The 15,174-nt window shown below is 43.1% G+C and overlaps 1 protein-coding gene across 1 annotated transcript in view; it reads right to left on the reverse strand.

The window, feature by feature from the left end:
- LOC139757337 (uncharacterized) overlaps positions 1–15,174 on the reverse strand; it is a 66,556-nt gene that overhangs the window by 50,321 nt on the left and 1,061 nt on the right. The window contains exons 2-5 of the mRNA XM_071677760.1: positions 13,801–14,079; positions 13,051–13,164; positions 2,456–2,679; positions 2,185–2,313 (exon numbers count right to left, since the gene is read on the reverse strand). Coding sequence (XP_071533861.1) covers positions 2,185–2,313; positions 2,456–2,679; positions 13,051–13,164; positions 13,801–14,079 — 746 coding nt within the window. The remainder of the gene's footprint in view (positions 1–2,184; positions 2,314–2,455; positions 2,680–13,050; positions 13,165–13,800; positions 14,080–15,174) is intronic.

The raw sequence follows: 15,174 nt of genomic DNA on the forward strand, positions 1-15,174 counted from the left end.
TATATATATATATATATATATACATACATATGTATATATATATATATATATATATATATATATATATATATATATATATATATATATATATATATATATATATATATATATATATATATATATATATATATATATATATATATATATATATATATATCTGCCACTCTATCATCAAACACATTCAACAAACCAGATATAGGGTGTTTTGGTCGAGGTGGTGTGCAAAGTGAGAGGGTTAGGGAAAATGATTTGATAAACAGAGAAGAGGTAGTGAAAGCTTTGCGGAAGATGAAAGCCGGCAAGGCAGCGGGTTTGGATGGTATTGCAGTGGAATTTATTAAAAAAGGGGGTGACTGTATTGTTGACTGGTTGGTAAGGTTATTTAATGTATGTATGACTCATGGTGAGGTGCCTGAGGATTGGCGGAATGCGTGCATAGTGCCATTGTACAAAGGCAAAGGGGATAAGAGTGAGTGCTCAAATTACAGAGGGAAAAGTTTGTTGAGTATTCCTGGTAAATTATATGGGAGGGTATTGATTGAGAGGGTGAAGGCATGTACAGAGCATCAGATTGGGGAAGAGCAGTGTGGTTTCAGAAGTGGTAGAGGATGTGTGGATCAGGTGTTTGATTTGAAGAATGTATGTGAGAAATACTTAGAAAAGCAAATGGATTTGTATGTGGCATTTATGGATCTGGAGAAGGCATATGATAGAGTTGATAAAGATGCTCTGTGGAAGGTATTAAGAATATATGGTGTGGGAGGCAAGTTGTTAGAAGCAGTGAAAAGTTTTTATCGAGGATGTAAGGCATCTGTACGTGTAGGAAGAGAGGAAAGCGATTGGTTCTCAGTGAATGTAGGTTTGCGGCAGGGGTGTGTGATGTCTCCATGGTTGTTTAATTTGTTTATGGATGGGGTTGTTAGGGAGGGAAATGCAAGAGTTTTGGAAAGAGGGGCAAGTATGAAGTCTGTTGGGGATGAGAGAGCTTGGGAAGTGAGTCAGTTGTTATTCGCTGATGATACAGCGCTGGTGGCTGATTCATGTGAGAAACTGCAGAAGCTGGTGACTGAGTTTGGAAAAGTGTGTGGAAGAAGAAAGTTAAGAGTAAATGTGAATAAGAGCAAGGTTATTAGGTACAGTAGGGTTAAGGGTCAAGTCAATTGGGAGGTGAGTTTGAATGGAGAAAAACTGGAGGAAGTGAAGTGTTTTAGATATCTGGGAGTGGATCTGGCAGCGGATGGAACCATGGAAGCGGAAGTGGATCATAGGGTGGGGGAGGGGGCGAAAATTTTGGGAGCCTTGAAGAATGTGTGGAAGTCGAAAACATTATCTCGGAAAGCAAAAATGGGTATGTTTGAAGGAATAGTGGTTCCAACAATGTTGTATGGTTGCGAGGCGTGGGCTATGGATAGAATTGTGCGCAGGAGGATGGATGTGCTGGAAATGAGATTTTTGAGGACAATGTGTGGTGTGAGGTAGTTTGATCGAGTGAGTAACGTAAGGGTAAGAGAGATGTGTGGAAATAAAAAGAGCGTGGTTGAGAGAGCAGAAGAGGGTGTTTTGAAGTGGTTTGGGCACATGGAGAGGATGAGTGGGGAAAGATTGACCAAGAGGATATATGTGTCGGAGGTGGAGGGAACAAGGAGAAGAGGGAGACCAAATTGGAGGTGGAAAGATGGAGTGAAAAAGATTTTGTGGGATCGGGGCCTGAACATGCAGGAGGGTGAAAGTAGGGCAAGAAATAGAGTGAATTGGAGCGATGTGGTATACCGGGGTTGACGTGCTGTCAGTGGATTGAAGCAGGGCATGTGAAGCGTCTGGGGTAAACCATGGAAAGCTGTGTAGGTATGTATATTTGCGTGTGTGGACGTATGTATATACATGTGTATGGGGGGGGGGGGTTGGGCCATTTCTTTCGTCTGTTTCCTTGCGCTACCTCGCAAACGCGGGAGACAGCGACAAAGTATAATAATAAAAATAATAAATATATATATAGACTTTTCTTTGCAATTATTGAGTTGCTTATCATCGGTAAATCGTCTCTATATATCCTACATTTTGTTAAAGTGTTTTAATGTAATCTATTATATGAGAATCTATGTTGTTTTATAATCAAATTCCTATGTCTTAGTAGTTATACAGAATAAACCAGTCCTGGAAAACTCACGTACCAGCCAGACTTACTTTGAGAACTTATCATGGAAGAGCAGAAGGTGAGTGGTGAGAGTGAGGCCCTGTTGGGGGGTCCAGGAGGCAACGTGGAGTGGCCGGGATCCTCCTGCGCCGTATGGCAGGTACATAAAGATACCACACCTGCAGGTAAGGACAGTTGCTGTTGATGTTTCCTCTTAAACACATAACTTATGTCGTGTTCCTTGTGATGTCAGCAGCAGCAGCAGTATGAAAAGTTGTTCAATGATTTAAGTGTTTACGTTTTGTAGTTTGTAGTATCTACCGTTCTGATTCTGTGGTGTCGTCTACAGTGAGGATCATGGCGTTCATCATGGAGAGAGATCCTTGAAGGTGCTGTAGCTCTGGGAGAGGCAGACGGGTAACGACCAGGAGCTTCGCCGATCTAACCATGAGACCACCTTGGAAGGCCCACTTGGTGAAGGAGGCGAGGAAAGCTGGGTTGTCGCTCATCACCACTACCGTCACGCACCACACAAACCGCCGCACCTGCACAGGAATGTGGTAAGTAGGATGTTAGAGCGATCTGCTCGGTTCGGCTGTGGTTAAACTTACTTCTCTCAGTAGAAATATAGGATAATCTGACCTGTCTAGAAATCTTCGTAACAATGAAGGATTTGCTGAAAGATAGATACTTTTTTGAAATTATCACCGACATAGTTTAAGTGAATGACTTGACCTGTATCTTTTCAATGTTTCAGTTTTCTTCCTCAGCATATGACACAGTAGTGTCTTACACAGGGTTATATACAATGACACAGTAGTGTCTCACATAGGGTTATATACAATGACACAGTGGTGTCTCACACAGGGTTATATACAATGACGCAGTAGTGTCTCACACAGGGTTATATACAATGACACAGTAGTGTCTCACACAGGGTTATATACAATGACATAATAGTGTCTCACACAGGGTTATATACAATGACACAGTAGTGTCTCACACAGGGTTATATACAATGACACAGTAGTGTCTCACACAGGGTTATATACAATGACACAGTAGTGTCTCACACAGGGTTATATACAATGACACAGTAGTGTCTCACACAGGGTTATATACAATGACACAGTAGTGTCTCACACAGGGTTATATACAATGACACAGTGGTGTCTCACACAGGGTTATATACAATGACACAGTAGTGTCTCACACAGGGTTATATACAATGACACAGTAGTGTCTTACACAGGGTTATATACAATGACACAGTAGTGTCTCACATAGGGTTATATACAATGACACAGTGGTGTCTCACACAGGGTTATATACAATGACGCAGTAGTGTCTCACACAGGGTTATATACAATGACACAGTGGTGTCTCACACAGGGTTATATACAATGACACAGTGGTGTCTCACACAGGGTTATATACAATGACACAGTAGTGTCTCACACAGGGTTATATACAATGACACAGTAGTGTCTCACACAGGGTTATATACAATGACATAATAGTGTCTCACACAGGGTTATATACAATGACACAGTAGTGTCTTACACAGGGTTATATACAATGACACAGTGGTGTCTCACACAGGGTTATATACAATGACACAGTAGTGTCTCACACAGAGTTATATACAATGATACAATAGTGTCTTACACAGGGTTATATACAATGACACAGTAGTGTCTCACACAGGGTTATATACAATGACACAGTGGTGTCTCACACAGAGTTATATACAATGATACAATAGTGTCTTACACAGGGTTATATACAATGACACAGTAGTGTCTCACACAGGGTTATATACAATGACACAATAGTGTCTCGTCTCACACAGGGTTATATACAATGACACAGTAGTGTCTTACACAGGGTTATATACAATGACACAGTAGTGTCTCACACAGGGTTATATACAATGACACAGTAGTGTCTCACACAGGGTTATATACAATGACACAGTAGTGTCTCACACAGGGTTATATACAATGACACAGTAGTGTCTCACACAGGGTTATATACAATGACACAGTAGTGTCTCACACAGGGTTATATACAATGACACAGTAGTGTCTCACACAGGGTTATATACAATGACACAGTAGTGTCTCACACAGGGTTATATACAATGACACAGTAGTGTCTTACACAGGGTTATATACAATGACACAGTAGTGTCTCACACAGGGTTATATACAATGACACAGTAGTGTCTCACACAGGGTTATATACAATGACACAGTAGTGTCTCACACAGGGTTATATACAATGACACAGTAGTGTCTCACACAGGGTTATATACAATGACACAGTAGTGTCTTACACAGGGTTATATACAATGACACAGTGGTGTCTCACACAGGGTTATATACAATGACACAGTAGTGTCTCACACAGAGTTATATACAATGATACAATAGTGTCTTACACAGGGTTATATACAATGACACAGTGGTGTCTCACACAGGGTTATATACAATGACACAGTGGTGTCTCACACAGGGTTATATACAATGACACAGTGGTGTCTCACACAGGGTTATATACAATGACACAGTGGTGTCTCACACAGGGTTATATACAATGACGCAGTAGTGTCTCACACAGGGTTATATACAATGACACAATAGTGTCTCACACAGGGTTATATACAATGACACAGTAGTGTCTCACACAGGGTTATATACAATGACATAATAGTGTCTCACACAGGGTTATATACAATGACACAGTAGTGTCTCACACAGGGTTATATACAATGACACAGTAGTGTCTCACACAGGGTTATATACAATGACACAGTAGTCTCTCACACAGGGTTATATACAATGACACAGTAGTGTCTCACACAGGGTTATATACAATGACACAATAGTGTCTCACACAGGGTTATATACAATGACACAATAGTGTCTCACACAGGGTTATATACAATGACACAGTAGTGTCTCACACAGGGTTATATACAATGACACAGTAGTGTCTCACACAGGGTTATATACAATGACACAGTAGTGTCTCACACAGGGTTATATACAATGACACAATGGTGTCTCACACAGGGTTATATACAATGACACAGTAGTGTCTCACAGAGGGTTATATACAATGACACAATAGTGTCTCACACAGGGTTATATACAATGACACAGTAGTGTCTCACACAGGGTTATGTACAATGACACAGTAGTGTCTCACAGAGGGTTATATACAATGACACAGTAGTGTCTCACACAGGGTTATATACAATGACACAGTAGTGTCTCACACAGGGTTATATACAATGACACAGTAGTGTCTCACACAGGGTTATATACAATGACACAATGGTGTCTCACACAGGGTTATATACAATGACACAGTAGTGTCTCACACAGGGTTATATACAATGACACAGTGGTGTCTCACACAGGGTTATATACAATGCAGTTGGATCAGGTTCCAGGTCACTGTGGATAGTGTCTCACACAGGGTTATATACAATGCAGTTGGATCAGGTTCCAGGTCACTGTGGCACGGCATTCCATGATAGGGCAGCTTTCTCTCCGGCACGTTTGCTTTCGAACAATTCTCGCCCACTAGCTTGGCGGCTCCTGTACCTCACGTGAATTTTTTCTTCTTTAATGTGTTCATGTTGTCATTTAGCAAATGTAGATCACCTCCACAGCTTTCCCTCTTTGTCCCTCAGATCCTTTTCGGACAATAAGTGCCTCCTTCCTTCTAGGAATATATCTAGCTTGCTCTACGTGTTCTGCTATTGAGTTGGGCATTTTGTCGTGTCTCACGTCATTCCTGTGTTGGCATGTCCTTGTTTCCACGTCTCTACTTGTTTCTCCTACGTATATCATGTTGCATCCTCTGCATGGAATTCTGTACACCTACCTTCTCTCTCGTGCACACTTCGGTCTTTTGTCTTTCATTTCGTCTCCTATGCTGGTCCCTGATACTGTTGCTATGTACAGAGGCGCCGATGAGAATTATCCCATGGGACTTGCTCCTCTGGCTTTCGGAATCAATACATGTTTTTTCTTTCTTTTTCCTCTCCATTCTCCTCGTCTCTGCTCTCTCCATGTTTTTCCTTGCCATCTCGCATAACGTCATCAGCAATTTCCTTGGATGTTGAAGATTTCTGGTGTTCGTTAACTCCTTGAACTTTTTCAAAAATTTTTGGGCTGCTTATTCTCAAGATCTCAGGAAGAAATACACCTCACCAACCCTGATTTGATCCTGTTACGGTGAGCTGAAAAGAAGTGTATGTAATCATCTCTTTTGGTTTGCTTCAAGTATACAAAAGTATTTGGTGTTTCATCCTCACTCTACATCAGGGAGTTCAAGAACTTTCTTCTTCTACTGTGCATTGTATGTTTTCATGTTCAGTGTTGAGTCTATGTAGAGCGAATCTTGCGTCGTATCTGCTTGGATGAATGACAAGCACATCATCCACGTATCTCATCCAGGTTGCCGTGTTGTCTGATATGTTTTTGTAGTTACACTGCAAGAACGTAGGATACATAATCAGACCGTGGAAGCACGGACAGGATACCAGAGAAATGACGTGAGAAACTACGGAGTGACCAACGCAGTGTTGGTGCATGGAGAACAAGCAGAGTATCTCCCCAGATCGGAGGAGTCACATATTATACGCAGACAAAGAAGAAAAGCTGAGGAAGTGTCTTACAGTTTACTAAAGGAAAACATCAACGCGGTTGCAGGCAGTCACGGGTGAGCTACAGCGGACGTCAGCTTGGTCGAATGCGATCGAGCAGACGAGTGGAAGTAACCAAATAGTGGGCGTCATACCATAGCGTCCGGTTGCTTAGTCAGACAGCATTGTACACTAGCTTCAGAAAGTATCGGTACACGGTGGGTGTGGTCGAAGACTGCCGGAATTACACGTTTAACTTATGACATGTCGGGAGGGTTGGTATTGTAGCTTCAAACCCCGGTAATGGTATTCAATATAGTAAGTGTTGCCATTTGGGAACGCGATTAACATTCAGATGACTGCCACTACATAGTATAAGGAGGCAGGTGGTACCGCTGGTGATTACGTTCTACGTTCTAGTAAACATGAGGCTCACAGTCAGGAGACAGCTGATATACCCCATGACAAAAATATTCAACAAAGAAAGAAGACCAAAAGTGTGCCTTGAGCTACCGCCCAATTAGCCTTACGTCAGCGTTCCTTGAAATAATGGAAAAATGAATACGAGATCAAATTGTCATGTTTCTAGAAAATAAAATTATATCAGACAACCGACAGGGTTTCCACAAGAGATCCTACTTCACAAATTTACTGGAATTCTTTAATGATTTTTATCACAATTAGGACGAAGAAGTACCATCTGATGTAGTATATTTAGATTTCCAAAAGCCTTTCGATAAAGTACCTCACAAGAGACTTTTACATAAACTCAAAGCACACGGAATCGGTGAAGAACTCTGTACATGGATCAGAGACTGGCTTACCGGAAGAAAGCAGCGTGTAGTATTAAACAACGAAACCTCAGATTGGCTAGACGTAACGAGTGGTGTGCCACAGGGGTTGGTTCTAGGCCCAATTCTTTTCATGATATGTATTAATGACCTAGAACTCGGTCACATGTCTAAGATCTCCAAAACTGCTGAAGATACTAAGCTAGGAGGTAGAGCTGCAAACAAGAGGGATTGCGAAATGATTCAAAGTGGTCTTAACTTACTAGCAGAGTGGTCAGACAGATGGCAAATGAAGTCCAATGTAAACAAGTGTAAAGTTATGCACTTTGGTGACAAGAATATACGTTACGACTACAAACTTTTCGGAAACTCTCGAACTAAAGTTAATGAAGAAAAGGACCTTGGAGTTGTCATTAGCAACAATCTTAAGTACACTAAATAGTGTCAAGCAGCAGGTAAAACAGGTAACAATGATAGGTCTCATAGCCAGAACCAGAAACATAGATTACGAGACACCAGAAACAGTTCTCACACTTTATGATTGTTTAGCAAGTCCACAACTTGAATATGCAGTCCATATTTGGTCCCAAAACTATAAAAAAGACGAGGAAAAATTAGAGCAAGTACAAAGATGAGCGACAAAATTGATCACATCCCTTACAAATCTGGCATACGTTAAGGGGCTAAAACGATTTGATCTTCTTTCCCTTGAAAAACGTAGACTTTGCGGCGACTTATTCCAAGTGTCCACAATTGTGAACAAGTTTAAGAAAGTAAATCAAGAACATCTTTTCGAAATGCAATATAATACGGTTACCAAGGCAAATGAAATGAAACTCAAAGCTAAAACATGTAGTAGGACGCGTGAGAAAAAAGCTTCTTTTCCTATACGTGTCTTGAGCATTGGAATAAGTTACCGTCAGACGCAATGAATGCTAAGACTATAAATGCCATGAAAAGTCGTTTAGACAAATATATATTCAGGTATACTCTTAGAAAAACGCCAGATATAAACTCCATAAACGACAGCGGTAATGGGGACAACAGAAGGTTGATGTGCACTAGCGGGTAGTCCGTGATAGCTAAAAAAATGCTGATAGGAGTTACATTCTCTTATGTTAAATTCCTTTTCTTTTCAGACTACCCAGTCGTGGGCCAATCAGGCCTCCTGCTGTCTGTCTTTCTCAAGTAAACTCATATAAACATGTTGCAGTTTGATGCTGTATTTGGCCCAATAATGAAGGAGGGTTCGGTCGTGGTGAACGTGTCATGAACTACGAACAACGGATCATGAACTGTATGAGCGCATTGGGTGTAAAACACTGGCGACATGAGGCAGTAGTGCCTTACACTTGCCAGTCGATATGGAAGCCTCACAGGGAACACGAGGAGCTATCATCACACTTCATAACGAAGGGTATAACGGCGTCTTTGATATTGCCAGGTGGGCGGGTTGGTGTCCACCCAAATGATGCGTCCGCCCACGCTGCAACGCCCACCCCTGAGGACGACCAGGTTGTGTAGTGTATTTAGTATCATGAAATAACGTGGAAGTATACATTCTGAAGTTATTTGTGTAATTACAAACATGTGTGAATGAGTACGAGACATTATGTCCATACAACAACGCTGGCAACTCACTAGGATCACATGGCTACCAGCCTGCGGCCGGAACAACTGTCACATCCCACTACCCATCATCGCTGATCTCAAAGTGTTCACACTAGATGATGCACCGATACCTTCTGGAGGTAGTGTACATAACCCCGTGTGAGACGTTACTGCTTCAGTTTCTTCTGGCGGAAACGACTTTCGAAATGTTGAGAATTTGATTGTAGTTAGCAGTTCTTGTCTCACGCTACCTCAATAGACGTAGAAAAAGGCCTCATCACTCAGCCTGATGTGTAAAGCAAGAACTAACCTCCTATCACAGTGAGAGGGAAATACATCCCTTGCATTTCTAGGAAAGCTGCTTGTCTTACCTGTAATATGTGATACACCAACTTGCCTCAACAGCAATAGAAGAGAAAGCTATCCGTTAATTAGGAGTGTGAATTGCATTCCAACCTCAGCAGTTATTTTTTTTTTTTTTTTTTTTATACTTTGTCGCTGTCTCCCGCGTTTGCGAGGTAGCGCAAGGAAACAGACGAAAGAAATGCCCCCCCCCCCCCATACACATGTATATACATACGTCCACACACGCAAATATACATACCTACACAGCCTTCCATGGTTTTCCCCAGACGCTTCACATGCCCTGATTCAATCCACTGCCAGCACGTTAACCCCGGTATACCACATCGCTCCAATTCACTCTATTCCTTGCCCTCCTTTCACCCTCCTGCATGTTCAGGCCCCGATCACACAAAATCTTTTTCACTCCATCTTTCCACCTCCAATTTGGTCTCCCTCTTCTCCTCGTTCCCTCCACCTCCGACACATATATCCTCTTGGTCAATCTTTCCTCACTCATTCTCTCCATGTGCCCAAACCACTTCAAAACACCCTCCTCTGCTCTCTCAACCACGCTCTTTTTATTTCCACACATTTCTCTTACCCTTACGTTACTCACTCGATCAAACCACCTCACACCACACATTGTCCTCAAACATCTCATTTCCAGCACATCCATCCTCCTGCGCACAACTCTATCCATAGCCCACGCCTCGCAACCATACAACATTGTTGGAACCGCTATTCCTTCAAACATACCCATTTTTGCTTTCCGCGATAATGTTCTCGACTTCCACACATTCTTCAAGGCCCCCAGAATTTTCGCCCCCTCCCCCACCCTATGATCCACTTCCGCTTCCATGGTTCCATCCGCTGCCAGATCCACTCCCAGATATCTAAAACACTTCACTTCCTCCAGTTTTTCTCCATTCAAACTCACCTCCCAATTGACTTGACCCTTAACCCTACTGTACCTAATAACCTTGCTCTTATTCACATTTACTCTTAACTTTCTTCTTCCACACACTTTACCAAACTCAGTCACCAGCTTCTGCAGTTTCTCACATGAATCAGCCACCAGCGCTGTATCATCAGCGAACAACAACTGACTCACTTCCCAAGCTCTCTCATCCCCAACAGACTTCATACTTGCCCCTCTTTCCAAAACTCTTGCATTTACCTCCCTAACAACCCCATCCATAAACAAATTAAACAACCATGGAGACATCACACACCCCTGCCGCAAACCTACATTCACTGAGAACCAATCACTTTCCTCTCTTCCTACACGTACACATGCCTTACATCCTCGATAAAAACTTTTCACTGCTTCTAACAACTTGCCTCCCACACCATATATTCTTAATACCTTCCACAGAGCATCTCTATCAACTCTATCATATGCCTTCTCCAGATCCATAAATGCTACAGACAAATCCATTTGCTTTTCTAAGTATTTCTCACATACATTCTTCAAAGCAAACACCTGATCCACATATCCTCTACCACTTCTGAAACCACACTGCTCTTCCCCAATCTGATGCTCTGTACATGTCTTCACCCTCTCAATCAATACCCTCCCATATAATTTACCAGGAATACTCAACAAACTTATACCTCTGTAATTTGAGCACTCACTCTTATCCCCTTTGCCTTTGTACAATGGCACTATGCACGCATTCCGCCAATCCTCAGGCACCTCACCATGAGTCATACATACATTAAATAACCTTACCAACCAGTTAACAATACAGTCACCCCTTTTTTAATAAATTCCACTGCAATACCATCCAAACCTGCTGCCTTGCCGGCTTTCATCTTCCGCAAAGCTTTCACTACCTCTTCTCTGTTTACCAAATCATTTTCCCTAACCCTCTCACTTTGCACACCACCTCGACCAAAACACCCTATATCTGCCACTCTATCATCAAACACATTCAACAAACCTTCAAAATACTCACTCCATCTCCTTCTCACATCACCACTACTTGTTATCACCTCCCCATTTGCGCCCTTCACTGAAGTTCCCATTTGCTCCCTTGTCTTACGCACTTTATTTACCTCCTTCCAGAACATCTTTTTATTCTCCCTAAAATTTAATGATACTCTCTCACCCCAACTCTCATTTGCCCTTTTTTTCACCTCTTGCACCTTTCTCTTGACCTCCTGTCTCTTTCTTTTATACATCTTCCACTCAATTGCATTTTTTCCCTGCAAAAATCGTCCAAATGCCTCTCTCTTCTCTTTCACTAATACTCTTACTTCTTCATCCCACCACTCACTACCCTTTCTAATCAACCCACCTCCCACTCTTCTCATGCCACAAGCATCTTTTGCGCAATCCATCACTGATTCCCTAAATACATCCCATTCCTCCCCCACTCCCCTTGCTTCCATTGTTCTCACCTTTTTCCATTCTGTACTCAGTCTCTCCTGGTACTTCCTCACACAGGTCTCCTTCTCAAGCTCACTTACTCTCACCACCCTCTTCACCCCAACATTCACTCTTCTTTTCTGAAAACCCATACATATCTTCACCTTAGCCTCCACAAGATAATGATCAGACATCCCTCCAGTTGCACCTCTCAGCACATTAACATCCAAAAGTCTCTCTTTCGCACGCCTGTCAATTAACACGTAATCCAATAACGCTCTCTGGCCATCTCTCCTACTTACATAAGTATACTTATGTATATCTCGCTTTTTAAACCAGGTATTCCCAATCATCAGTCCTTTTTCAGCACATAAATCTACAAGCTCTTCACCATTTCCATTTACAACACTGAACACCCCATGCATACCAATTATTCCCTCAACTGCCACATTACTCACCTTTGCATTCAAATCACCCATCACTATAACCCGGTCTCGTGCATCAAAACCACTAACACACTCATTCAGCTGCTCCCAAAACACTTGCCTCTCTTGATCTTTCTTCTCATGCCCAGGTGCATATGCACCAATAATCACCCACCTCTCTCCATCAACTTTCAGTTTTACCCATATTAATCGGGAATTTACTTTCTTACACTCTATCACATACTCCCACAACTCCTGTTTCAGGAGTATTGCTACTCCTTCCCTTGCTCTTGTCCTCTCACTAACCCCTGACTTTACTCCCCAGACATTCCCAAACCACTCTTCCCCTTTACCCTTGAGCTTCGTTTCACTCAGAGCCAAAACATCCAGGTTCCTTTCCTCAAACATACTACCTATCTCTGCTTTTTTCACATCTTGGTTACATCCACACACATTTAGGCACCCCACTCTGAGCCTTCGAGGAGGATGAGCACTCCCCGCGTGACTCCTTCTTCTGTTTCCCATTTTAGAAAGTTAATACAAGGAGGGGAGGATTTCTGGCCCCCCGCTCCCGTCCCCTCTAGTCGCTTTCTACGACAGTTATGTAAGAGATATTTTCACTTAGCTAGTAGTGTAAGTATGACCTAACACTTAATCTTAGCAATAGTGTAAGTGACCAGCTCACCCACATCAGTAAAGTCAGAGTCACATACCCTCAGAAGCTCTTCGACATCCTGGGAGACCTGTACGTTAGTCACGTTACCATCCTGGCCTTCCGTCGCCGCCTCATACACCACCACACCTCCGGGTGCCCTCAGCAGAGCCATCTGGCGGGTGAGGGAGGGAGAAGGTGTTGAGCAGAGCCATCTGGCGGGTGAGGGAGGGGGAAGGTGTTGAGCAGAGCCATCTGGCGGGTGAGGGAGGGGGAAGGTGTTGAGCAGAGCCATCTGGCGGGTGAGGGAGGGGGAAGGTGTTGAGCAGAGCCATCTGGCGGGTGAGGGAGGGGGAAGGTGTTGAGCAGAGCCATCTGGCGGGTGAGGGAGGAGGAAGGTGTTGAGCAGAGCCATCTGGCGGGTGAGGGAGGGGGAAGGTGTTGAGCAGAGCCATCTGGCGGGTGAGGGAGGGGGAAGGTATTGAGCAGAGCCATCTGGCGGGTGAGGGAGGGGGAAGTTATTGAGCAGAGCCATCTGGCGGGTGAGGGAGGAGGAAGGTGTTGAGCAGAGCCATCTGGCGGGTGAGGGAGGGGGAAGGTGTTGAGCAGAGCCATCTGGCGGGTGAGGGAGGGGGAAGGTATTGAGCAGAGCCATCTGGCGGGTGAGGGAGGGGGAAGGTGTTGAGCAGAGCCATCTGGCGGGTGAGGGAGGGGGAAGGTGTTGTATATGGTTAACCACTGACGAAAATATAAGTTTACGGAATATGGAAAATAAGAAAGATAACTTTACAAATGACTTGATATAACTTACTTTAAAGTTAGTGATGGATGATGTGTAGCCGGCTGTCAGAAGGATGACGGAACAACGAGGATACGACACTGCGTCAAGGAGAGCTTCCACTGCCCCACCTCCTGCTGTTGGTGAAGCATGATCACAGAACTGGTCATTTGGTGAAGCATGATCACAGAACTGAACATTTGGTGAAGCATGATCACAGAACTGGACATTTGGTGAAGCATGATCACAGAACTGGACATTTGGTGAAGCATGATCACAGAACTGGACATTTGGTGAAGCATGATCACAGAACTGGACATTTGGTGAAGCATGATCACAGAACTGGACAGTCACCAATAAGCGAAAAAAATGTATGTGTGTGTGTGTATGTATGAGTCCGTGTGTGTGTGTGTGTGTGTGTGTGTGTGTGTGTGTGTGTTTCTGTGTGTGTGTGTGTGTGTGTGTGTGTGTGTTTCTGTGTGTGTGTGTGTGTGTGTGTGTGTGTGTGTGTGTTTCTGTGTGTGTGTGTGTGTGTGTGTGTGTGTGTGTGTGTGTGTGTGTGTTTCTGTGTGTGTGTGTGTGTGTGTGTGTGTGTGTGTGTGTGTGTGTTTCTGTGTGTGTGTGTGTGTGTGTGTGTGTGTGTGTGTTTCTGTGTGTGTGTGTGTGTGTGTGTGTGTGTGTGTGTGTGTTTGTGTTTCTGTGTGTGTGTGTGTGTGTGTGTAGGGCCCTATAACTTGTTATCTCTCATGTTATACACTTCTTATATTTCTACATGCTGTCTGAAGTAACCATGTCCTAATATTATTCCAAGTGTCCACTACAATAAGTACTTCATGTCTCTCTTAAAAAGGTGTGTACTTTCTTGAAATTAATTTCAAGTTTCGTTCCTCAGGCTAATACATCCATCCATCTCTCGATGAACTGTTCACTGTCCACGTCATCAAACTGCTTTGAAAACTATGGTTGTGATCAGGTCATCCGTCACTCGTCTCTCTTCCAATATGGGCAGTTATGTGGTTCGTAACCTGTAGCTCAGCTCTGTTATTTTTCTGGTGTATCATCATCATTACCTCCTCTGGACTTTCTCTATTAGCTGTTTGTGTTTATTTTAGTGTCGTGTCCAAACCTGAGAGGTATATTCTATTAGTGGTATTAGGGAAGATGAGGGCAGGTTGTTTACTATTTCCTTACCCGTATACTCGAAATCTATTCTAATACTTGCCAGCTGACGCTCGTCTCCTTAACGCCTCTACTAATGTGGAACTCTGGCGACAGATGGCGATGATGTCGATTCCCCGAGTCCTTCTCACACGCGGAATCCTGAAGCTTATTTCGTGCTAAATGATAATCATTTTGAGACCTTCTTCCAGTTTACCCCATTTCTATTACCTCACATTAGATGTGGTA

The sequence above is a fragment of the Panulirus ornatus genome, chromosome 25 (assembly GCF_036320965.1).
Source record: "Panulirus ornatus isolate Po-2019 chromosome 25, ASM3632096v1, whole genome shotgun sequence".
Taxonomy (NCBI): domain Eukaryota; kingdom Metazoa; phylum Arthropoda; class Malacostraca; order Decapoda; family Palinuridae; genus Panulirus; species Panulirus ornatus.